This window comes from Pangasianodon hypophthalmus, chromosome 4, assembly GCF_027358585.1.
Source record: "Pangasianodon hypophthalmus isolate fPanHyp1 chromosome 4, fPanHyp1.pri, whole genome shotgun sequence".
Classification (NCBI taxonomy): domain Eukaryota; kingdom Metazoa; phylum Chordata; class Actinopteri; order Siluriformes; family Pangasiidae; genus Pangasianodon; species Pangasianodon hypophthalmus.
In genome coordinates this window covers 2,928,609-2,956,498 of record NC_069713.1, presented here as the reverse complement: position 1 = coordinate 2,956,498, position 27,890 = coordinate 2,928,609, and the positions used below count along the sequence as shown (strand labels likewise).

The following is a 27,890-nucleotide window of genomic DNA, read 5'->3' as shown; positions in this document are numbered from 1 at the left end:
CTAAAATGCAAACAGAAACTGTCTGCACTGTATGATTAATTCAATTACGTACAATATTTGATGAGGCAGGAGAATGTGTCTTGTCAGACTCTGGTTAAAACAATAAAAGATAATATTAATTTTAACAGGTGACAACACTTATGCCAACATATATTAAAACTACACAACTGTCTGTACTACTATACTAACACTATACCACTGTAGATACTACACTGCTGTACCACAATAACACTGTAACACTGTAAATACTACTATACTAACACCATGCCGCTATAGATACCACGTACTAACATGTTAATATTATACTATAAAAGTAATACTATACAACAGATATTACTCTGATATGCTAACACTATTCCACTATTTATATTATTATAATACTAAAGATACTGTACCATGTATACTAATGTAGGTTCTACCATAATAACACTATACAACTGTAGATACTACTATGCCACTGCAGGTAAAACTATACTATCCTAACACTCTAGACATTCCTATACAACTATATAGAGTACAATGAAGTATACTACTATTGATACTAATATAAATACTAATATATAAACAGAAATACCGTATTTATATGATTTATTAACTTACGTTCTGTATTGGATAAGGCAGTAGAAACTGGCTCGGTAGTAGTAACAGGCTCTAGTTGAAACAATACAAGATCATATTAATCTTAACAGGTAATTTAACCCTTATAGCAACATATACTAAAACAATACAACTGTGTATACTACTATACTAACACTACACTACTATAGATACTTCTATACTAACATAGTAACACTGTAAATACTACTATACTAACACCATGCCACTATAGATACCACGTACTATCATGTTAACATTATACTATAAAAGTAATACTATACAATAGGTATTACTCTGATATACTAACACTATTCCACTATTTATGTTATTATAATACTAAAGATAATACTGTACCATGTATACTAATGTAGGTTCTACCATAATAAACAACTATACAACTGTAGATACTACTATGCCACTGCAGATAAAACTATACCATCCTAACACTCTAGACATTCCTATACTACTATAGATATTATACTAATATAAATACTAATATATAAACAGAAATATTTTATATCTGATTAATTCACTTACGTTCTGTATTGGTTGAGGCAGTAGAAACTGGATTGTCAGGCTCTGGTTGAAACAAAGATGATCATATTAAATTTAAGAGGTAATTTAACCCTTATACCAACATATACTAACACTATAAATACTACTATAGATATTCCTATACAATTATAGATATTAGAGTACAAAAAACTATACAACTTTAGATACTAATATAAGTAGTAATATGCGAACAGAAATTCTGTATATATGATTAATTCACTTACTGTTTCTACTGGTTGAGGGAGAAGGAACTGGGTTGTCAGGCTCTGATTGAAACAATAAAAGATCATATTAAAATTAACAGGTAATTTAACCCTTATACAAACACATACTAAAACCATATAACTGTCTATACTCCTATACTAACACCTAAAGACAATAGATACTTCTATACTAACACCTTAACATTCTAGATTTTACAATACTAATGTTATACCACTATAGATGCTCATATTCTAACACTAACACTATAAATGGTACTACACTAACATTACACTAAGACTGTAACTGTAACGAATCACCGGAGGCAGGTTGTGTAGGATCCATCAGCAGTTTAATAGCAAACAAATCCAAATCAGCAGGCAGAAAATGTAAACGAGCAACAAGAGCAAAGTCCGAAAAACCAGGAAGTCAAGCAGCGAGGTAACCAAATCCAAAACACAAGTCAAAGGCAGTAATCTGTAAACGTGAACAGGGTCATACACAAAAGGCAAAACAAATACACAATGGCAGAGAGAAAAGTCTTGGTAATGTCCCAGAAACAATACTTTGCATCCTAGCGTGGTGAATGTGCTGCTTAATTGTCCGTAAAACCCTGGAAGTGTTCCTCGTGGGTGGCGTCAAAACTCGGGTGAGGGCTCCCTCTGGCAGGCAGGTGCCGGGGGTGGTGCTACAGAGTGCCCCCCTCTAGGAACACCTCCAGGTGTTCTACGACGTGGACGGCCCATGGGCCGAGGAGCTGGCCGATTGGGGTGGAGACGATGGAAATCCTCCACCAAGGAGGGGTCAAGGATGTTGTCCGCATTTACCCAGGATCGCTCCTCTGGGCCGTACCCCTCCCAGTCCACCAGATACTGTAAACGGTTCCCAAGGCATAGAGAGTTGAGGAGTGAGCTCACCCTATAGGCTGGGGCCCCTTCAATGTCGAGCAGTGGCGTTGGTTCATTCCTCATGGTTGTTTCGTCCTGGCGGGGGCGTGCTGGTTTGAGCAGGGATACGTGGAAGGTGGGGGAGATCCGATACGAGGCAGGGAGCTGCAGTCGGTAAGTCACTGGGTTCACTTGGCGGACGATATGGAACAGAGGTGGTTGATACCCCAGAATGCACTGGAAAGGTGTGAGTCCCGTGGATGAGTGGGTGAGGGAGTTCTGGGCATACTCATGGGAGAAACTCACTCCAGTGCTGTTGTTCACGGCTACAGTAGGAGCGAAGGTACCTGCCGATCTCTTGGTTCAAGTGCTCGGTCTGTCCATTAGACTGTGGGTGGTATCCAGAACTGAGGCTTATGTTGACCCCTAGGTGGGTGCAGAAAGCTCTCCAGACTCTGGACGTGAATTGCGGGCCTCGGTCAGACACGATGTCCTCAGGAAGGCCATAGGTACGGAAAACGTGGTGAAATAGTGTAATCGCCGTCTCCATGGCTGTAGGTAGGCCTTTGAGGGGGACCAGACGGCATGCCTTAGAGAACCTGTCGATGGCTACTAGGATTGTGGTGTATCCTGCAGAACTAGGGAGGTCAGTAACAAAGTCTATAGCCATGTGGGACCAGGGTCGCTTGGGAATGGGCAGAGGTTCTAACAGGCCCATGGGAAGCTGACGGCTGGTTCGAGACCGAGCACAGGTGCTGCAGCTCCCCACGTACTCCTCTACGTTCTATGCCAGTGCGGGCCACCAAAACCGGTTGCTGATCAGGGCTGTGGAGCGCCGGATACCGGTGGTGGCCGGAGCTGGGTGTCTCGTGCACCCACCGCATTATTCTCAGACGAAGAGAGGCAGGCACGAAAAGTTTGGTGGGTGGACAAGCTGGGGGTGGAGGTTCGTTGGCCTGGGCCCCCTGGATCTCCTCCATGATATCCCAACTGATGGGTGTGAGTACTATGGTGGGCGGTAGTATTGGCTCCGGGCTGCTGGGCGCATTTATGGGATCGTTCTTGGTGCCTGGTCGATATGTGACAGAGAACCGGAACCGGGTAAATAACAGTGCCCATCGAGCTTGTCTTGGGTTCAGTCTCTTAGCATTACACAGGTATTCCAGGTTACGATGGTCAGTTAACACTATGAACGGGTGACACACTCCTTCCAACCAATGCCGCCATTCTACTAATGCTTCCTTGATAGAAAGGAGCTCCCGATTGCCGACGTCATAGGTAGCTTCAGCTGGGGTTAGCTTTTGGGAAAAATAAGCACAAGGATAAACTTTCCCTGGACTTCCATGATGCTGTGAGAGAACGGCCCCGATCCCGCAGCTGGAGGCATCCACCTCGATGATGAAGAGCAGGCTGGGGTCTGGGTGCCTCAAGATCGGTGCTGTGGTAAAGCTAGCCTTTAGCCGGGTGAATCAGGATCGGGCCGGTTCCGTCCAACGTAGATGCCGTGGTTTTCCCAGCAGAAGTGATGTCATTGGGTTAGCGATGCCGCTGTAATTCCTTATGAACCACCAGTAAAAGTTTGTGAACCCCAGGAACCGCTGCAATTCTTTGACTGTGGTAGGTTGGGGCCAGTCCGTGACCGCCTTTACTTTGCCGGCGTCCATCTCCACCCCCTTTTTAGAGATGATGTAACCCAGGAAGGTAATGGAGTCTCGGCGGAATTCACATTTAGCGGCCTTGACGTATAGCTGGTGTTTCAGCAGCCAGGTGAGGACCGCTCTGACGTGGTGGACATGTTCCAATAAGTGGACGAGTAGATAAGAATGTCGTTGATATATGCGATGACGTAGCGGTGGAGTGCATCCCTGAAGATCTCGTTTATGAACGATTGAAATACTGCTGGGGCATTGGTTAGTCCATAAGACATCACTAGATACTCGTAGTGCCCCCTGGTTGTGTGAAACGCTGTCTTCCACTCATCCCCCTCCTTGATCCTGACTAAGTTATACGTGTTGTGCAAGTCCAGCTTAGTGAATATCCGAGCTTCCCTGAGTTGCTCTAAGGCTGCTGGTACCAGTGGAAGAGGGTAGGGGTATTGGACTGTCAACGCATTCAGTCCGCTGTAGTCGATGCATGGCTGCAGACCCCCACCTTTCTTTTCAACGAAGAAGAACCCCGCTGCTGCTGGAGAAGTGTTGGGGCGGATGTAGCCCGTAGCTAGGGCCTCCTCGACGTATTCTTCCATAGCCTTGGTCTCGGGGATAGAGAGAGGGTAAACCTTACTCTTGGGTGGCATGGCGTTGGGCAGCAGCTCAATCGCACAGTCCCACGGGCGGTGGGGGGGGTAGCTGCCTGGTTCTCTCCTTACTGAACACCTCTCGTAGATCCTGGTATTTGTGTAGTATTCAGATGTTCTCTGGTGTGTCCGGACTTTCAGTGGCAGTCAAGAGAAATGGCTGTGACTGGACCTTGTGGGGGCAGTGGTTCTGGCAGTGGGGTGACCAGCTAATCAGTTCTCCCTCCTTCCAGGACATGATGGGGTTATGAAGTTGCAGCCAGGGGAAGCCCAGGATGATGGGGTTCGAAGGAGTGGGGATGATGTAAAACATTGTCTCCTCAAAGTGAAGTAATCCAACCTATAGGGTGAGCGGACGGGTCTGATGAGTGATGAGGCCTCCCCCGATGGGACGATTATCGACGGCCGTCACTCGCAGGGGGGGTTGGCATGGCAGCGTGGGAAGATGAAGGTCCTCTGCGAGCTGTTGGTTGATGAGGTTGACGGCCGCCCCGGAGTCCACTAGTGCTGGAACCACAATAGTACCCTGAGTGTAGTGCAAAGTCACTTTCAGCATCATACAGGAGAATATGAACTCATATCTCACCTTGGCGGTAGATGGTTTCTCGGGACAGTTGCTAACCCGGTGGCCAGCGCCCCCGCAGTAGAAGCATAGATTACGGCGTGCCCGATGTTGATGTTCCTCCAACGAGACTGGTGCCGCCCAGTTGCACAGGCTCCGGACCCTCCTCCCGTGGTCTGCTGTAGCCCTCCCGAACCCGGGGTTCATAGTGAGGGTGAGACGTGCGTCGTTGCTGGCGGAGGAGGTTATCCAGACGAACAGCCGTGGTGATGTACTCAGACAGTGTGACGTCCGTGCTGCGACAGGCCAAATCGGCCTGTAAAGCTGGACGTAGTCCCTCCCTAAATACTGCTAGCAGAGCAGGGTCATTCCACCCACTTTGGGCCACTAGAGTAAGGAATTTCACGGCATAATCTGCGGCCGGTGCGGTGCCTTGATGCAGCTCTAAGAGTTGTACCGCTACATCGCAATTCCGAAAAACCAGAAAGTCTAGCAGCGAGGTAACCAAATCCAAAACACAAGGCAAAGGCAGTAATCCGTAAACGTGAACAGGGTCATACACAAAAGGCAAAACAAATACACAATGGCAGAGAGAAAAGGCTTGGTAATGTCCCGAAAACAATACTTCGCGTCCTAGCGTGGTGAATGCGCTCCTTAAATGTCCGTAAAACCCCAGAAGTGTTCCTCGTGGGTGGCATCAAAACTCGGGCTAGGGCTCCCTCTGGCGGGCAGGTGCCGGTTGTGACGCTACAGTAACACTATAAATACTACCATAGATATTCCTATACAATTATCGATATTAGAGTACTATAAACCGTATTGGGTAAGGCAGTAGAAACTGGCTGGGTAGTTTAAACAGGCTTTAGTTGAAACAATATAAGATCTTATTAATCTTAACAAGTAATTTAACCCTTATAGCAACATATACCAAAACAATACAACTGTCTATACTACTATACTAACACTATACTACTGTGGATACTACTATACTAACACCATGCCACTATAGATACCACATACTAACATGTTAACATTATACTATAAAAGTAATACTATACCACTATATATACTGCAGGTAAAACTATACTATCCTAATACTCTAGACATTCCTATACTACTGTAGATATTAGAGTACAATGAAGTATACTACTATTGATACTAATATAAATACTAATATACAAACAGAAATATTTCATATCTGATTAATTTACTTACGTTCTATATTGGTTGAGGCAGTAGAAACTGGCTCGGTAATAGTAACAGGCTCTGGTTGAAACAAAGAAGATCATATTAAATTTAAGAGGTAATTTGACCCTTATACCAACATATGCTAACACTATAAATACTACTATAGATATTCCTATACAATTATAGATATTAGAGTACTATAAACTATACAACTTTAGATATTAATATAAATATATAATATATAATATATAATATATTATGCGAACAGAAATACTGTATATATGATTAATTCTCTTACTGTTTCTACTGAGTACAGGAGGAGGAACTGGGTTGTCAGGCTCTGATTGAAACAATAAAAGATCATATTAAAATTAACAGGTAATTTAACCCTTATACAAACACATACTAAAACCATACAACTGTCTATACTCCTACACTAACACCTAAAGACAATAGATCCTTCTATACTAACACCTTAACATTTTAGATTTTACAATACTAATATTATACCACTATAGATACTCATATACTAACACTAACACTATAAATACTACTACACTAACACTACACTAAGACTGTAACACTATAAATACTACCATAGATATTCCTATACAATTATAAATATTAGAGTACAATAAACGATACTACTTTAGATACTAATATAAATAGTAATATACAAACAGAAATACTGTATTTATGATTAATTGACTTACTGTTTTTCCAGGTTGAGGGAGGAGGAACTGGATTGTCAGGCTCTGATTGAAACAATAAAAGATCATATTAAATTTAACAGGTAATTTAACCTTTATACCAACATATACTAAAACTACACAACTGTCTATACTTCTATACTAGCACCTTAACATTATAGATACTACAATACTAATACTATACCACTATAGATACCATTATACTAACATAAATACTAATATATAAACAGAAATACTATATATCTGATCAGTTTTCTTAAATTCTTTTATGGCTGAGGCAGTAGGAACTGGTTTTTCAGGCTCTGATTAAAACACTAAAAGATCATCTTAATCTTGATGGATAATTTAACCCTTATACAGACATTTAACCAAATACCGACCATAAAGCTGTCTATACTACTATACTTCAGTATAAACTAAACTAACACTATACTGTACATTTATAGATACTATACTATGCAGACAACTTCCCAGTATGACTATTGTTACAGTAACAGAAAAACACATATCATTCACAGGAATATCAGGAGTATCGTGAGTCAGATCAGAATTTAAAAAATAAATAAATAAATTAACAATAACTTTTATTGTCAAAACATCCTAGACAGAATAATCATTCAAATGATATGCATTGTTTTTTTAATATCAAATGTTACTGCTTCTTAAATTTTAATTTAATATATGTGTGCTAAAGAAATGTGAAGAGCATAAAAAAAAAAAAGTCAGTTTTACCATGAAACCTCACAAAGGTGACAGCCACATTTTGGCACATTTATTAATTTTATTTTGGTATTATATAAGAATTTAAAATATTTAAAGAAGTATATAGAGTGTTTCATTATATATATATATATATATATATACACTGCCTGGCCAAAAAAAAGGTCGCTGTTTGGGTTTAAATAAGCAAATACTTAAGAGCCTATGATTGGATCATTACTGCAGTGATTAATATGTTGCACCTGGCAACAATTCTTTTTAACCTTAACTGATGCAGTGTGTAGCTTCTCATTTCGTGGTCGTGGAAAAGATGTTACTGAAGGGGAAAATTGTTGGCCTGCATCAAGCAAAGAAAACAACTAAGGAGATTGCTGAAATCACTGGAACTGGGTTATGAAATGTCCAGTGCATTATTAAAGCCTGGAAGGGATAGTGGTGAACCATCAACTTTACAGCAGAAATGTAGTCGGAAAAAAATCTTGAATGATCGTGTTCGGAGATCTTTAAAATGCTTGGTGATGTCATATCGTAAAAAAATCAACAGGAGAACTCACGGCTATGTTTAATAGTGAAAGTAAGAGCATTTCCACACGCACAATGTGATGAGAACTTACAGGATTGGGACTAAACAGCTGTGTGGCCACAAGAAAGCCATTTGTTAGTGAGGCTAATCGGAAAAAATGACTTCAATTTGCTAGGGAGCATAAAGACTGGACTGTGGAGCAATGGAAAAAGGTCATGTGGTCTGATAAAATCAGATTTACCCTATTCCATAGCTATGGGCGTGTCAGGGTAAGAAGGGAAATGCATGAAGTGATTCACCGTCATGTATAGCGCCTACTGTACAAGCCTCTGGAGGCAATGTTATGATCTGGGGTTGCATCAGCTGCTCAGGTCGAGGCTCAGCCTCATTGTGCGGCAATAAAATGAAGTCAGCTGAGCACCTGAATGTACTGAATGACCAGGTTATCCCGTCAATGGACTTTTTCTTCCCTGACGGCACAGGCATATTCCAGGATGAAAATGCTGAGATTCATCAGGATTAACTTGTGAAAGAGTTGTTCAGGGAGCATGAGGAATCATTTTCACACATGAATTGGCCACCACAGAGTCCTGACCTTAACCCCATTGAAAGTCTTTGGGATGTGCTGGAGAAGACTTTACAGAGTGGTTAGACTCTCTGTCCTAAATGCAAGATCTCCGCCAAAAATCAATGCAACTCTGGATGGAAATAAATGTTGTGAAGTTGCATAAGGTTGCTGAAACAATGCCAGGACGAATGCGTGCCGTAATCAAAGCTAAATGCAGTGCAACAAAAATTGGCCAGGCAGTGTATATACACACACAGTCAGGTCCAGAAGTATTTAGACAATGACAGAGTTTTTGTGATTTTGCCTTTATACACCACCACAATGGATTTGAAATAAAACAATCAAGATGTGATCAAAGTGTAGACTTTCAGCTTCATTCTAAGAGGTTCCACAAAAATATGGCATTTACCATTTAGGAATTACAGCCATTTTCAACAAATTACCTCCATTTTCAGGGGCTCAAAGGTATTTGGACAAAGTGACATAATTGTAAATATAACCATAATTTTAATATTTGGATGAAAATCCTTTGCAGTCAATGACTGCCTGAAGTCTGGAGCCCATGTTCTCAAAACTCAAATTCTGAGTTTCCTCCCTGGAGATGCTTTGCCAAGCCTTCACTGCAGCCACCCTCACATCAATAAACACCAGTGAGCCTGTTCCATTGGCAGCCATACATGCCCATGCCATAACACTGCCTCCACCATATTTGACAAATAATGTGGTATACTTTGAATCATGAGCTGTTCCTTTCTTTCACCATACTTTTCTCTTCCCATCATTCTGGTACAAGTTAATCTTGGTTTCATAAGTCCAAAGAATCTTATTCCAGAACATGCGAGGCTTTTTTCACAAAAACTCTGTCATTGTCCAAATACTTCCTGACCTGACTGTACATATATATATATATTTTCTATTTACTGGTGTGTCCCATAATTCAGTGTTACTCAAATAGAAACAGACCTGTAAAAAAAACTGCCACTTACATTTTTAATCATTCCTTGGGTGGAAAAATAAAGAATAATTCATTAATTCTGAGATACTTTTCAGCGCCTGTCATCAAATGTCTCGTCCAGGTTCTACTGTTCTGCTGTTAATTTTGTAAATTAGATGTCATAATATTAGCATAATAACTTTCATGAGACAAAATAGCATTATAGTAGAGCAACTGACACACCCTGAAAATACATTAAACACCCGTGTAACCGAGCTTTGACTATGCGTAACTATTTATTTATTTATTTAGTTAGTGAGTTAGTTAGTTATGTATGTAATTTTTTAAATTCTTGGTATCAAAGATGTGACATTGTGAACATTTTAGTGTCTTTGAATATTTTCTTTTCCAATGTAAAATGTGCCTTTAAAAAAAATAAAACAGAAACAGACATAATATCTTATTAGAAATGTCCTTTATGCCCACAGGCCATAGTTTCATTCAGTTAAATAATACTAGAATAATTCAAAAAACCTTATTTTTAAATTAGATTTACAGTAAAAAGCTTAATTCCACCTGTCCAATTACAGAAAGTGATACATAAAAGGATATTTAAAGGAATATTAATTTTGTTATTTATGGAGAGAGGATTACCCACCTTCAGGTTGGACCCGTCTTCTAAACGAGCCCTTGTCAATTCTTCTCATGATGTTCTGCACCCACTTATCGCTGGGATCTGCACACATATGGCGACTACGCTTTAGCGTAAAACTACAGAGGAGAGAGAAGATTTAGGTCAGTTTAAAACTGCAATAAAAACAGAAAATTTAACACTCTCACGCATCCCAAACCTCCAAAATTATTTTAAGTTGTATTCTAATAAATTTATATGATATTTTATAAAACCACAAAGCAATGATTTACATGGAAAAACTATAATTTGCTTATTATTAATTATTAAAATGAAATAAGGGTTTGAAAACTTACATGACTCCAGGTTTTGGACACTGACGCCGGTCTGTTTCTTTATACCCTGTAATGAGTCTTGCATGGATTGGATGTGTCTGGTATTTGAAACAGCATTCATATAGTGCCATTGCATCTGTGTGAAAACATTTTTGCCTTTATTTATCAATCGTGGTTTAGCACTCTGATGAAATGTTCACTAAGTAATTTTAAAAATGAAATGCTTTTTTATCTGGTATATTTTAAATACTTAAGCAATGTTCTAGATTCTGGATTCTGATTAGTGAGAAGGTGTTGATTAATTTTCTATAATAGCACCTCTAACAGTATTGAAGCTGCAAATTACAGGTTTCTTTTTTTTTTTTACTTTTTTAATCCAGTTATGTGGAGTGTTCACCATACATGTCCCTGTGAATGAGCTGTTACAGTGCTTTCTAAAGGTCAGAGGTAAAGCTGTAACTTGTCAAGCTTTTTTGTCTTATGAACTTCAAGATAGAAAAGGTGAGGGAACAACTGTTTTAGCTGTTATAACATTGTTTAGCAGATGTTCAACAACAATAAACATGGTTTAAAAGAGGGACGTGTCGTTCGTTAATAAATAAAAGATTGCAATCATTAGCACATTGCTGTGGTACACCTGGGGATGCACTGTCTTAGGAAAATAATCAACTTTGGGGTTGTAAACAGTAACTCTGCTTTATCACACCACCCCATCACTCAGTGTTTTACTGTAACAGCAACACACACTGTTTCTTAATGTTGGTTATTTTCAACAACCTGTTTTTCTCTTTAGGGAATTCAGCAACATTATAAACCAAAATAATATTACGTACAGAAAACTATGTAAAAACGTTAAAAAGTGAACTTTATCTTACTGTTGGCAGTTGTGAAGAACTGAAGGTAGAAGAGAACCAGCAGAACCAGCAGGAGAAAACGAGAGGACATGGTGTTGATGGTGATGATGATGATGGTGATGGTGATGTGAACACAATCGTATTAATGCAGGTATCACCTCAGCACTCAACTTATGAGAGGAATGGGAGAGTGTGGTTTGGGTCAAGGGGCCACAAGATGTTCCACTTTGACTAAGAGAGGAAAAACCACACCTCTTCCACAGGAAATCAGCTGTGGTTTTCAGTTAAACTGAGACAGACACGAGCAGCGTTTAACACTTCACAGCCAAACTTATAACTCACTTTTCATACAATAAAATAAATATAAACAAGTGCAGTTTTATTGGAGTAAAACATTAAATCTGTAAAAACAGTAAATCATCACACAATAGAGAAACAGAGCGTCCAATGCAAATAAAATAAAATAAAATAAAAATATTGCTAACAAAGTACCATTCAAGTAAAAATTCTAAAGGACCAGGTACATAAGATTTCTTGTTTACAAAGGTTGAGATACAAGATTATCATGGCTGAATGTTAGTTTATGGCTATAAGACAACTCAAAGTGGTTATGTTTTGTTTTGTAGTGATGCATCATGTTGCTGCTTTTGACGGATGAGGTACTTCTTCAGAACTTGAAGTACAAGAGAACAATGACCGCAGTACAAAAGGTGCTGTTTGTGGTCAACAGAAACTAGTGTGTGTGTGTGTGTGTGTGTGTGTGTGTGTGTGTGTGTGTTTGTGTTGGGGGTGGAGGGGGGGTAAAGTGTTATCGTGAAGGAGGTAAAGACTGAATGATGTACAAGGTGATAGTGTGGAGTCTGAAGGTTAAGAAAGACAACAGCTTGAGATTCAAGTAAAATTTGTAAAGGTCTAGTTATATAAAATTCCTTGTTTACAAAGCGTCAGATAAGCAACTAGCATGGATGAATGTTAGTTTATGGCTATAAGACAATTTAAAGTTATTTTTTGTATCATAATAATGTGTCACGTTGCTGCTTTTGACTCTGAACAGATGAGGAACCTCTTCAGAACTTGATGTACACTTTTCTGTACAAACGTCTATAAACATTTTGTTTTCACTGACGACTTTTTGAACAAAACATGTCATCACTTCATGAATCACACAAGAGAAGATAATGAAATGAAAACTCTATAGACGTCTGTAAAAACTCTTCTCTGTCATGTATTTCCCCCTCGCACCGAGCACTGTGAGCAGAGGCGCTCAGTGCACATAAGCAGCCCACAGCACTAAGGCACACTACTCCTAAATGTCATGTTTGTTTATGGTCCACATCCTGTCTACACCCATGTCCCATCATTGGTTGTTTCTGTCATGTGTCTTGATCACTTGCACCTGCTATCAGTTTGCCCTTTAATTAGTTTGTGTATATAAACTCTCGTGTTTCTCTGTCCTGTGGGAAGTATTGTTCAGTATTTACCCGCCTGGCTTCACTAAGCCTTTTGTTTCTATGCTTGCTACTTTGTTTTCTTGAGTTCTGCTCATTCCTGATTTTCGTGTTCTGCCTTAGCCTTATAGACTCTGTTTATTCCTTGCCTGACCCTAGCCTGTTTGTTGACCTTGATTTTGGCCGAGGTTACTGGATTTGTCTGCTTGCCTCTCATTAAAGATATAACACTTTACTGCAATTGCATCGGTCTCACCTCTCCTTACATGACAGAATACTTCACTGATAACATGGATGCAGCAGGTGAGAAGAGCGTTATTTTGGGATGACCATGCCAACATTTGACACTGTAAAGTTCCCCCAGAGGATTCACCTGGACACCCCAGCTCCCTTTGAAGGCACAGAATGCCCTCCGGAAGGATTCTTGCTAAAGTGCCAATTTTATTTTGAGAGCTTGTTGGACCCCAAGCCTGAAGAGAAGCAGGGGCTGAGGTTCTTGTTGTCCTGGCTCACCAGCCAAGCCCGCCAGTGGGAGGAGCTCCCGGTTGCTGCGGGAAACTTAGGCCTAGGAAGGGTAGCCAAGTTTTTATGTCTCCTGAGAGTGGTGTATGGGTGGGCCAAGTTTAACCCTGACCTTGAAAAATTTTTGAGGATGGCCAGCCTGACGGCCAAACCCCCTCGGCTACTATACAGAAAGGAGGGCTGGAGATGAAATGGAAGCAAAGTCCACAGCAAAACTCCGTCCAGAAGTCAATGAGGCGGCTTCCCTTGCCGAGCTCCTTCCAGAAGTCAGTGAGGAGGGCTGCCTTGCTGAGCTCCATCCAGAGGCTAGTGTGGTGGCTTCCCCTGCCAAGCTCCCTCCAAAGGCCAGTGAGGTGGCCTCCCCTGCTGAGCCCCAGCCTGAGGCTGAGGCTGACGACGGGGTCTCCCCTGGGAAGCTCACTCCAGTGGCCGATGATGCAGCCTCCCATGACCTGCTCATGCCAGAGGCCGATAGCGCAGCCTCCCACACCCTGCGTCTGTTTTTTAGAATGCTGTAGGAAAGGTATTTCTGTGTGTGACAGACTTCTTACAACCTGTTGAATACAACTGGTAACATTTAACCTGGTGAATTCCAACAGCAGCTCTGAGATTGGAGAGATTGGAGGGGTTAGATTTATGTGCTTTATGTTAGATTGGGGGGGTTAGATTCTGATTGGTCAGAAGGTGTTGATGAATTTTCTATAACAGCAGCTTTGACAATAGTGCAACTGCAAATCACAGGTTTATATTAATGTGCTTGTTCTAATACGTTATCCTTTCTATGGTAACAGCTCATTCACAGGGACTCATTCCCATTTGAAACGTCTCCCCATTTTGAGGATTTCCTTGAGTTTTCAGTTGCACTGTTTGAATGGTTTCCTCACTGAGTTTCAAAATCACAGTGTCAGAGGTCATGGACATTTTTACTGCATGAAACGACCACTCAAGGACACTGCTGCTCAAGAAGTATAGAGAGTACGTACACACACACACACACACACACACACACACACACACACACACACACAGACTCAGGCAGCTCACTAATAAGAGTCGATTATTTCAGCTCCTAAATGATTCATTGCCATTTTTTCCCCTAAAAAAGACAAAGTTTGTGATATTATGACCTGTGATTGTTCTTCTTTGTCTAACTGTGGCCAAAACTCTTTCATGAAATCTTACTCTACATTCTGATTACACACTGCACCCTTCTGTTTTGTTCATTTTCTTTCTCTCTCTTTAATAAAACCATCAAATGCCAAGTCATTTTATCCAGGAAAGCAGGAATGTGTGTTTGTGTGTGCGAAGGGGGGTGGGGATTGTGTGTGTGTGTATTAGCCATATATGTTTATATTAATGCTGGCATCAAAGATGTAACAAACATTTTAAAATGTCTGAATGCAACCAATATTGTTTTCTTTTAAAATGGGAAAATGTAATTTAAAAAAGCCCTGAAATTTAAGATGCAATTTATACAGAAAAGATAAATGAATTCATGTCCACAGTCTATAGAATAAATCAGTTAAACAAGTCAAACATAGGCTCAGTTTATGTTTAAATATGAGTTATAGTAAAAAGCTCTATTCCTTCTGTCCTGCTATATAAAAAGTGCATTTGTAAAATACAGGCGCTGGTCAATTTTTTTCATGTTGTTCTGCACCCACTCGACATCGGGGTCTGCACACACAAGACGGCCGTTCTTTAGGGTAAAACTGCAGAGAGAGAAGATTTACATCAGTGTATAACTGCAATAAAGACAGAAAATCAAACACTCTCACACGTCCCAAACCTCCACGAGTATTTAAAGTTAGATTATATTACACATAACCATAAAGCAACAACGGACATGAAAATACTAACTTTTTTTTATTATTAATTGAAAATAATTAAAAATAAATGAGGGGTGAAAGCTTACATGACTCCAGGTTTTGTACACTGACGGTCTATGTCTTTATACTCTGTAATGAGTCTTACAGGGATTCGATGTGTCTGGTAACTGAAACAGCATTTATCTGGTCCACGTGCCTCTGTGTGAAAACATTTATGCATTTAGTTACATGAATAAATGTTCAGTAATAAGATATTAGGCACTTTTATTATGAGATGCCAGTTGTTGTATTGTGAATTCTGGATTGCGATTGGCCAGAAGATGTTGATTAATTTTCTATAACAGCAGCTCTGACAGTAGTGCAGGTTTATATTAATGCATTGTTCTGATACGTTATCATTTCTATAGTAACAGCTCATTCACAGGGACTTGTACAGCAGACACTCCACGGAAACAGATTAGAAAATGTGTGTAATCGTTGATATGGTGAAGTTTTCTCTAAGATGTTCATTTAACATTTATGTGTCCAGTGTCAACGCTTTGGTTTTAAAATTTGAGTTTTTCAACATCTTCAGGACAGAGGAGTTTACACTTTTCTCTGTAACATGACAAGCAGTGTTTTTTTGTCTTATTAACTTGAATAGTGAGAATAAAAGAAAAGCTGGTGAAGGAACGACTGTTTATGGCTGCTATAACATGAGTGAGAACAGGAACTAACTCTTTTCACCAACATTAAATGTAACTATAAACGGACAAAACATATGAAAGGTCATTCTTTAATAAATAAAAATTGTAACTGTTAAAAACTGCTGTGGTATAAGAAGAATAAAACACTTGGGGATGTGCTGTTATAGGAAAATAATCAACTTGAGGGTGATATCAGTAACTCTGCTTCATCACTCCACCCTGTTACTCAGTATTTTACTGTAACCGTGTGACACATACGCAGTAGTTTATTAACGCTGGTTATTTTCTGCAACCTGGTCGTCTTTTTAGGAATTTCAGCATCATTATAAACCAGGGGAGTTTAGTGATACTACTATTACTACTAATAATAATAATAATAATAATAATAATAATAATAATAATACTAATAATAATAATAATGATAAGGACAAAAAATGAGTTAAATATTGAAAAGGTGAACTTTATCTTACTGTTGGTCTTCGTGAAGGACTGAAGGCAGGCGAGAACCAGCAGAAGCAGCAGGAGAGAATGAGAGGACATGACTGATGATGGTGGTGATGATGGTCACAATGTGAACAAAATGGTTTAATTCACAGTTTAATTCACAGTTTAATTCACAGCTCAATTCACACCTTGTGCTCTCTGTTTATAAGCAGTTTCACTAACACTGTTCTGCGTGCTCAGATAGGGCGCTCTTGAATAATGATACTGTTTAAACACCACAGGTGTGGGTATAGGAAGGGGAATTATCGCTATGTTTTAAAATGATTAGTCATTATTTTTAGGGTTTTTTTTGTGCAGCTTTTCTTTATTTTGCTTGGGATTGAGGGGGCGATTGACCCAATGTCCCTGCACTGACGGCCAGACTGTTTAACAGTTTAACAGTTTCTTCCCCCAAGCCATCAGACTCCTCAATACTCAGAAACTGGACTGACAGTACACACACACACACATACACACACACTCAACACCATAACACTCCCTTTGCAATTTTACACATTTCTGTGTTTATTACCTAGATTTTTATTTTTTTTTTGCTGCTATTGTATTTATAAAATATTGTATATAATTTCTTGTCATTACTATATTCTCCGCCTGGCTGCTACCCCAATAACTGCTATGTCCACATATAGTATAAGCTTATCTGCCAAATGCTATGTCATAGTATGTTATGTTTACATTCACAGCAATTTATTATATTGTTATTCTTTTGCACTACTGTTATCCCTGATGCTTTCATACTAGAACTGTGTACTAGTCGGCACTGCACTGTCTCTTAATGTGGCTATTGTGCTGTTTTAGTAGTTACTGTACTGTCTTGTGCTGTTTGCACATGTTTGCTGCACTTTATGTAGAAATGTGTAGTCTCCTGTAGTTCTATGTTGTTTGATGTAGCACCATGGTCCTGGAGGAACGTTGTTTGGTTTCACTATGTACTGTACTATCTGTATATGGTTGAAACGACAATAACACTTGACTTGACATTAGCTCCATGTCAGGGGGACAAGGAAGGTGGGGAGGGATTCCCCTCTAGGATTTCCCCTTGGAGCAGTTGGGCAAAAAGATCCTGAGGCATAGCTTCAACCAAGTGAGAGTAATCGACGGTCAGCAAGTTCAGCCTAATGTTGCGATATCCCACCCAAGTATAGGATATATTGAGTGACATCGACACTCAAACTAAGGAGGAGATGACCCAGTTGTTAGTTTCGATGTGCCGCAGAGAGCTCCTGTTCCATGCAGCTCATCATAATCCCATGGCTGGGCAACTGGGCCAAGATAAAAAAAACTCAACCGTCCAATGGCTTATTTTTATTTGCCGGGCATTCGTGGCAATGTTTGCAGGTGGCGTGATCCTGAAAGAGATCCTGACTGACCAGGGCACTATGGTCAAATCACAGACACTTTGTGAACTGTAGGAATTAATGTAATTAAATTGATTTGCACCATTGTGGGCTGGTCGAACACTTATTCAAATACTTAAAAATATGATTCGTAAGTTTGTTGACAATGATGCATGGAATTGGGATATGTGGCTTGAGCCCCTGTTATTTGCAGTATGAGAGGTCCCACAAGCCTTGCGGCATCTTAACTGAGTTGCACCCTCATCCAAGGGCGCAAGCTTTGCGGCATCTTAACTGTCAGTAGTGGAAATTGGGAGGAGGGACCTTCTAGTAGCAAAAACAAAATTCAATACGTTCTTGACCTGACACCAAAACTCCGCACTCTTGTGCAATTAACACAGAATTTGTTACAGGCATAGGAATGTCAATCCCGGCTGTACAACAGGGGTACTCGGCTATGGGAATTTGCACCGGGTCATAAAGTGCTCGTTTTAGTGGCAAGGACCCTTTGAGGTCACACGGCTATTCCGGAGAAGTCAACTATGTGGTCAGGTGAAAGGATAGAGGTGATGCACTTCAAGCATACCACCACAGTCTCCTTAAACCATGGAGCGAAGCGGTTCCTGTGGCTCTGGCAAAGGTGGTTTCCGAGAGGGAGGAGCTGGGACTGGAGGTAAGTCTAAAAACTGGAGCCCCATTCCCCAGTGGAGACCATCCATGTGATGGTCAAGAGTCAGTATCAAAAGTATGTGGACCATACTGTGTGTGTGTGTGTGTGTCTGTGTGTCTCTGTGTGTATATATTTTTATTAAAGAGAACGTGATTCATCAGATGAGGCCACTGCAATGCTCACATGCCCATTGTAGGTTTGATAACAAGGCCTAAGTAAATGTGGCCTGTTAGCTAAAATGAGGTCGACATGCCTAGAGCAAGCTGTAAGCATACCTAAAACACACAGTGAGCTACAAATGTGTGGCAAATGAAAGGAAACGCAGTAGCTCTGACATGCTGTGTAGGGCTTTTTTTTTTTTATTTTGTCATCTTTACTTGCCACTTACACATTATAGCACAGTGAAATTCTTTCCTTCATGTATCCCAGCTTCTTAGGAAGCTTGTTAGGAAGCTGGGGTCAGAGCACAAGGACAGCCATGATACGGCACCCCTGGAGCAGATACGGTTAAGGGCCTTACCTTTATTCTGTGAAGGGCTTGACAATGCTGGGATCTGAACTCACAACCTTCTGAACTACCACTCCTCATATCAAGTATTGAAGCTGAAGCTATTCTGGTGGCTTAAAGCCATAGTAACACACTTACTGGTTTTATTTTATTTTATTTTATTTTATTTTATTTTATTTTATTTTATTTTATTTGTTTTGTTTTGTTTTGTTTTGTTTTGTTTTGCCTTTAACTGTGACCCCCCTGTATCTTTTAGTGATCTAGGCAAATTGACAACTTTTTCCAAACACCAAACTCTCTTCTGTTTGCCTGATGCAGCCTGCTGCATTAATATCAATGGACAGCAGGTGGGGCCAGTTTAACACAAGAATATTTACTACTGTAATTGAATTTTAAAGTCTAGATTGTTTTTAGTTTAGTTTTGTTTTTTGTACAACTTCTGCTAATGTGATATAGTCTATTTTAAGGATAAACACATTTAAAATAAATATCTGAATGTGTATGAGTCTAGCACAGACTCTGATTCTTTGATTAATAAGTAAGGAATAAATCTCTGTGTGTAATGGAGTAGTTAATGTTACCATTCTGAAGCACATGTCAAAGTGTTTTGCTCCTCATACACTATAGCAATTTGCCAATGATTTTTTTTTATTTATTAAAGAACAATACATCATACTTTTTATTGGTATATAGTTACAACAGGAAAGTTAGTTAGCAGCTATAAACAGTCGTTCCCTCACCTGCCTCTCTTTTTCCTCTTTAATGAAGTTAAAAAAAATGCAGCTTGTCATGTTACCGAGAAACCACATGGTGTGAACTCCTCTGTCCTGAAGATGTCAGAAAACTTAATGTTACAACTTTACCTCTGACTGTTACAAAGCACTGACACTGGCGACTCCTTCCATAAATAAACATCTCCTTATGGAAAACTTCACCATATTAACTATTACATTTTTTTATGTGTGGATTGGCCACCGTACAAGTCCCTGTAAAAAAACTGTTACTATTAGAAATGATAATGCATTAGAACAAGTGCAGCAGCTGCGCTACTCTCAGAGCTGCTGTTGTATAAATTGAAATAAACTTGGATAGATCCATATGTAAAAATAATGAGATTATTATCGCAAAAATAACAGCGGCATTTTACAGCTTGTGGTTCAGGGCATTTTCACCTCCAAAAGATGCTGAGCTTTGTTTTAAGATTTGCACACTAGATGGTGACAGTGAAGCATTTTGTACAGAAAAGCACCACAGGAAATTCATTCCTTCTCTTTTTTTAGGAAATAATTTTATTTTCTTTTTATTCTCATAATCTTTTATTTTTAATCATTTTTTCTATCTATATGTATATTTCTGTATCCATCAGTTTATGTACATAGAAATGTTGAGGATGTGAACTTCTGCATTGTCTCATAGTACAGTGATTATTTATTGACCTTAATTCTTCTAATGTTTTTCACAAGCAATAGCCATAGTCTTTTTAGGTATGTATATGTATTTTTTTGCTTGTGAGTTTTTTTTGTTTGTTTATTTATGTTTTATTATCTTTTTATTAAGCATTGCTGTCAAAGATAACATTATTATGCAATAGTTTTATTATGTGTTGTAATTAATTTCTTTTAATGCAACCAACATTGTTTTCTTTTAAATGTGAAAATGTGACTTTAAAAAACAGAAACAAAGGCATAATTGAAAATATCCTTTAATATATATATATATATATTTTTTTAAATTAACAATATCCTCATGTAGGGTGAAACTGCAATAAAAAAAAATGAAGTAACCTCACATAGCAATTAGTTGTCATAAATTATCATGACAGAAATTTAAAATAATATCAATTACTCTCCAAGGAAAGAGTAACAACTGGTAGAAAACTTACATGGCTCCAGCTTTTGGATGTTCATACACTTTAATAAATTTTACAGTTATTGGATTCTTCTAGTATGTGAAGCAATACACATGTTTTCCAGTTGTACCTGTGTGAAAACATTGATGCATTCATTTATCAATCATGCCTTAGCACTCTGATTAAATGCTTACTAAATGATTAAATACATGAGCTGCTCTTATAGCAGGTACATGTTAAATAACAAGGCAGTATTGCATTCTGCTTACTGAGTGGTTATAAGCTGTTGATTCATTTTCTATAAAAGCAGCTCAGAATTTAGTGCAGCTGCAAATCACATTTTTTTTAGGTTTTTTAATCCAGTGAGGTGGAGCGTCCGCCATAAAAGTGAATGAGCCATTAGAGTGTCTACACTTTGTAACAGTCAGAAGTAAAGCTGTAACTTTAAGGTTTCTGACATCTTCAGAAATGAAAAGTTTATGCTTTGCTGTTTCTTGGTAACATGACACACTGCCCTTTCTTATTAACTTAGAAAAATCTTTTTTAAATTTTTCTCATTATATAAGTACAATGTGAAAAGACTTTAAGTGAGTACATTTGATATGGATATATTCAGTAGAAGTATATTAACTAACAAAAACTAACACTATATCACTATACATACTCCTACACTAACAATATACTGCTATATTCTCCTATACTAACACTGTACCACTATAGATACACCTATACTAACACTATACCACTATACATACTCCTACACTAACAATATACTGCTATATTCTCCTATACTAACACTGTACCACTATAGATACACCTATACTAACACTAGCTACGTTTATATGGACACTAATAATCCGATCATAATTGGACTAGAAGCACAATCAGATTTAAAAAGTCACATGTAAACACGTCAATCGGAATGAATTGGCCAAAAACGATTAAAATTTCATTCGGATCGTACGGGGTGGTTTAAACCTTTTCTAATCCGATGGAGAGGACATGTAAACACTTCATCGGATTGAAAATGAAACCAGATAGTTCTGCGCATGTGCAATGACGTACAAATCACGTAATGACATATGACACACGGCTGTCAGCAGTATTGGGGCTCTGACCGTAGCCTCACCAGGTGCCATGTTCCCCTCCACCACTGAGCATAGTGTCATAAATGACTGTCTTGTCATCCTAAAATTCTCCTTCCACTCCTCGTCTGTGAAGTGGTGCAAGACGACGTTGTCCCACCAGTCCTTGCTTAGGACCCTCATCCACAGACGCCTTGTTCTGGGCTCGGGAAGGGGCATTTTAATTGCTTGATAAATACATGCAGTACCACACAAAACATCACGCGCTCGTCGTCTTCTAATTAGCAGCTGAAATAGGCAAATGTTAAGTCTGCTTTTTAAAAAGAAAAAAGAAGCAATGGCAAGAGAGTGGTTGCTAGTATCTGCATGTTGGAACGGCGGGAAACGTGTATTATATAACACTATAGTATATAACACTATACCACTATATATACTCTTATACTAACACTGTACCACTATAGATACTCCTATACTAACACTATACCACTATAGACACTGCTATACTGATACTGTACCACTATAGATACTCCTATACTAACACTATACCACTATACATATTCTTATACTAACACTGTACCACTATAGATACTCCTATACTAACACTATACCACTATAGACACTGCTATACTGATACTGTACCACTATAGATACTCCTATACTAACACTATACCACTATACATACTCTTATACTAACACTATACCACTAAAGATACTCCTATACTAACACTGTACCACTATAGATACTCCTATACTAACACTATACCACTATAGATACTCCTATACTAACACTATACCACTATACATACTCCTATACTAACACTATACCACTGTACATATTCCTATACTAACACTGTACCACTATAGATTCTCCCATACTAACACTATACCACTATACATACTCCTATACTAGCATGATACCACTATACATACTCCTATACTAACACTATACCACTGTACATACTCCTATACTAACACTATACCACTGTACATACTCTTATACTAACACTATACCACTATACATACTCCTATACTAATACTATACCACTATAGATACTCCTATACTAACAATATACCACTATACATACTCCTATACTAACACTATACCACTGTACATACTCGTATACTAACACTATACCACTATACATACTCCTATACTAACACTATGCCACTGTAGATACTCCTATACTAACAATATACCACTGTAGATACTCCTATACTAACAATATACCACTATACATACTCCTATACTAACACTATGCCACTGTAGATACTCCTATACTAACAATATACCACTATACATACTCCTATACTAACACTATACCACTACAGATACTTCTATACTAACACTATACCACCATTGTAGAAAATACCATATTATACTAAAACTTTACAACCACAGACATTCCCCTACAGCTATAGATAATAGAATATAATAAATGACACTATAAGGGACACTAATAAAAATACTAAAATGCAAACAGAAACTGTCTGCACTGTATGATTAATTCAATTACGTACAATATTTGATGAGGCAGGAGAATGTGTCTTGTCAGACTCTGGTTAAAACAATAAAATATAATATTAATTTTAACAGGTGACAACACTTATGCCAACATATATTAAAACTACACAACTGTCTGTACTACTATACTAACACTATACCACTGTAGATACTACACTGCTGTACCACAATAACACTGTAACACTGTAAATACTACTATACTAACACCATGCCGCTATAGATACCACGTACTAACATGTTAATATTATACTATAAAAGTAATACTATACAACAGATATTACTCTGATATGCTAACACTATTCCACTATTTATATTATTATAATACTAAAGATAATACTGTACCATGTATACTAATGTAGGTTCTACCATAATAACACTATACAACTGTAGATACTACTATGCCACTGCAGGTAAAACTATACTATCCTAACACTCTAGACATTCCTATACAACTATATAGAGTACAATGAAGTATACTACTATTGATACTAATATAAATACTAATATATAAACAGAAATACCGTATTTATATGATTTATTAACTTACGTTCTGTATTGGATAAGGCAGTAGAAACTGGCTCGGTAGTAGTAACAGGCTCTAGTTGAAACAATACAAGATCATATTAATCTTAACAGGTAATTTAACCCTTATAGCAACATATACTAAAACAATACAACTGTGTATACTACTATACTAACACTACACTACTATAGATACTTCTATACTAACATAGTAACACTGTAAATACTACTATACTAACACCATGCCACTATAGATACCACGTACTATCATGTTAACATTATACTATAAAAGTAATACTATACAATAGGTATTACTCTGATATACTAACACTATTCCACTATTTATGTTATTATAATACTAAAGATAATACTGTACCATGTATACTAATGTAGGTTCTACCATAATAACACTATACAACTGTAGATACTACTATGCCACTGCAGATAAAACTATACCATCCTAACACTCTAGACATTCCTATACTACTATAGATATTATACTAATATAAATACTAATATATAAACAGAAATATTTTATATCTGATTAATTCACTTACGTTCTGTATTGGTTGAGGCAGTAGAAACTGGATTGTCAGGCTCTGGTTGAAACAAAGATGATCATATTAAATTTAAGAGGTAATTTAACCCTTATACCAACATATACTAACACTATAAATACTACTATAGATATTCCTATACAATTATAGATATTAGAGTACAAAAAACTATACAACTTTAGATACTAATATAAGTAGTAATATGCGAACAGAAATTCTGTATATATGATTAATTCACTTACTGTTTCTACTGGTTGAGGGAGAAGGAACTGGGTTGTCAGGCTCTGATTGAAACAATAAAAGATCATATTAAAATTAACAGGTAATTTAACCCTTATACAAACACATACTAAAACCATGCAACTGTCTATACTCCTATACTAACACCTAAAGACAATAAATACTTCTATACTAGCACCTTAACATTCTAGGTTTTACAATACTAATATTATACCACTATAGATGCTCATATTCTAACACTAACACTATAAATGCTACTACAGTAACACTACACTAAGATTGTAACACTATAAACACTACCATAGATATTCCTATACAATTATATATATTAGAGTACTATAAACTATACAACTTTAGATATTAATAACAGTAATAATATACAAACAGAAATACTGTATTTATGGATAATTCACTTACTGTTTCTCCTGGTTGAAGGAGGAGGAACTGGGTTGTCAGGCTCTGATTGAAACAATAAAAGATCATATTAAACTTAACAGGTAATTTACCCTTATACCAACACATACTAACACTATAAATACTACTATAGATATTCCTATACAATTATATAATGCTTAATGGTTAGGGAGTTGGACTTGTAACCCGAAGGTGAACCTGAAGGTTGTGGGTTCGAGTCTCAGGTCTGGCAGGGACTGTAGGTGGGGGGAGTGAATGACCAGCGCTCTCTTCCACCCTCAATACCACGACTGAGGTGAGACCCTTGAGCAAGGCGCCGCAGCAAAAAAGGCTGCCCACTGCTCTGGGTGTGTGTTCACGCTGTGTGTTCTCTACTGTGTGTGCACTTGGATGGGTTAAATGCAGAGCACAAATTCTGAATATGGGTCACCATACTTGGCTACACTTCACTTCAAACAGAAATACTGTATTTATGGTTAATTCACTTACTGTTTCTCCTGGTTGAGGGAGGAGGAACTGGGTTGTCAGGCTCTGATTGAAACAATAAAAGATCATATTAAACTTAACAGGTAAGTTAACCCTTATACAAACACATACTAAAACCATACAACTGTCTATACTCCTACACTAACACCTAAAGACAATAAATACTTCTATACTAACACCTTAACATTATAGATACTACAATACTAATATTATACCACTATAGACACCATTATACTAACATAAATACTAATATATAAACAGAAATACTATATATCTGAACAGTTTTCTTAAATTCTTTTATGGCTGAGGCAGTAGGAACTGGTTTGTCAGGCTCTGATTAAAACACTAAAAGATGATCTTAATCTTGATGGATAATTTAACCCTTATACAGACATTTAACCAAAACCAGTTACAGAAAGTGATACATAAAAGGATATTTTTTAAAGGAATATTAATTTTGTTATTTATGGAGTGAGGATTACCCACCTTCAGGTTGGACCCGGCTTCTAAACGAGCCCTTGTCAATTGTTTTCATGATGTTCTGCACCCACTCAACTCTGGGATCTGCACACATATGGCGACCGCTCTTTAGCGTGAAACTACAGAGGAGAGAGAAGATTTAGGTCAGTTTAAAACTGCAATAAAAACAGAAAATTAAACACTCTCACGTGTCCCAAATCACCGAAATTATTTTAAGTTATATTCTAATAGATTTTAAACACTATCAAATATGCTTCATGGTAATTTAATGTTATATTCTAATAAATTTATATGATATTTTATACAACCATGAGGCAATTATTTATATGAAAAAACTATAATTTGCTTATTATTAATTATTAAAATGAAATAAGGGTTTGAAAACGTACATGACTCCAGATTTTGTACAACGCTGGTCTGTTTCTTTATACCCTGTAATGAGTCTTACAGGGATTGGATGTGGCTGGTATTTGTAACAGCATTTATCTGGTCCCTTTGACTCTGCGTGAAAACATTTATGCATTTATTTATCAATCGTGGTTTAGCACTCTGATCAAATGTTCACTAAGTAATTTTAAAAATGAAATGCTTTTTTATCTGGTATATTTTAAATACCTAAGCGTTGTTCTAGATTCTGAATTCTGATTGGTCAGAAGGTGCTGATTAATTTTCTATAATAGCACCTCTAACAGTATTGAAGCTGCAAATTACCGGTTTACAGGATGATTATTATGTGGAGTGTCCACCACACATGTCCCTGTGAACAAGCTGTTACAGCATCAGTGCTTTCTAAAAGTCAGAGGTAAATCTGTAACATGTCAAGCTTTTTTGTCTTATGAACTTCACGAGAGAGAAAAAAAGAGAGGTTGGTGAGGGAACAACTGTTTAACTGTTATAACATTGTTTAGCAGATGTTCAACAACAATAAACATGGTTTAAAAGGGGGACATGTCGTTCGTTAATAAACAAAAAATTGCAATCATTGGCACATTGTTGTGGTATAAGAGAAATGAAACACTTGGGGATGCACTGTCTTAGGAAAATAATCAACTTTGGGGTTGTAAACAGTAACTCTGCTTTATCACACCACCCCATCACTCAGTGTTTTACTGTAACAGTAACACACACTGTGGTTTCTTAACATTGGTTATTTTCAACAACGTACAGAAAACTATGTAAAAAACGTCAAAAAGTGAACTTTATCTTACTCTGGGCAGTTGTGAAGAACTGAAGGTAGAAGAGAACCAGCAGAACCAGCAGGAGAAAACGAGAGGACATGGTGTTGATGGTGATGATGGTGATGATGGTGATGTGAACACAATCGTATTAATGCAGGTATCACCTCAGCACTCAACTTATGAGAGGAATGGGAGAGTGTGGCTTGGGTCAAGGGGCCACAAGATGTTCCACTTTGACTAAGAGAGAAAAAAACCACACCTCTTCCACAGGAAATCAGCTGTGGTTTTCAGTTAAACTGAGACAGACACGAGCAGCGTTTAACACTTCACAGCCAAACTTACAACTCACTTTTCATACAATAAAATAAATATAAACAAGTGCAGTTTTATTGGAGTAAAACAGTTAATCTGTAAAAACAGTAAATCATCACACAATAGAGAAACAGAGCGTCCAATGCAAATAAAATAAAATTAAATAAAAATATTGCTAAC

At 38.0% G+C, this 27,890-nt stretch overlaps 1 protein-coding gene and 1 long non-coding RNA gene across 2 annotated transcripts; both read right to left on the bottom strand.

Annotated features, from left to right (window-relative positions):
- LOC117597052 (merozoite surface protein CMZ-8-like) lies at positions 1 to 27,674 on the bottom strand. Its single transcript, XM_053233734.1, has 11 exons — positions 27,429 to 27,674; positions 26,610 to 26,721; positions 26,227 to 26,339; positions 25,744 to 25,785; positions 25,258 to 25,299; positions 6,585 to 6,626; positions 6,314 to 6,364; positions 1,377 to 1,418; positions 1,135 to 1,176; positions 601 to 651; positions 1 to 90 (listed from the first exon to the last, which is right to left on the bottom strand). Exons 1-11 carry the CDS (start codon positions 27,496 to 27,498, stop codon positions 41 to 43), a joined length of 657 nt encoding a protein of 218 aa, XP_053089709.1. The 5' UTR covers positions 27,499 to 27,674; the 3' UTR covers positions 1 to 40.
- LOC128318218 (uncharacterized) lies at positions 23,233 to 24,884 on the bottom strand. The gene is made up of 4 exons (XR_008301697.1): positions 24,843 to 24,884; positions 24,601 to 24,642; positions 24,069 to 24,119; positions 23,233 to 23,555 (listed from the first exon to the last, which is right to left on the bottom strand). It is a non-coding gene; the product is annotated as an uncharacterized LOC128318218 (long non-coding RNA).
- Positions 27,675 to 27,890: the final 216 nt, after the last annotated feature.

Coding starts and splice junctions, on each gene's coding strand:
- LOC117597052 (XM_053233734.1), bottom strand. CDS start 27,498: ATGTCCTCTCGTTTTCTCCTGCTGGTTCTGCTGGTTCTCTTCTACCTT. Junction 25,786..26,226: donor AAGCCGGGTCCAACCTGAAG/GTGGGTAATCCT, acceptor TGTTTCAATCAG/AGCCTGACAACCCAGTTCCT. Junction 91..600: donor TGCCTTATCCAATACAGAAC/GTAAGTTAATAA, acceptor TGTTTTAACCAG/AGTCTGACAAGACACATTCT.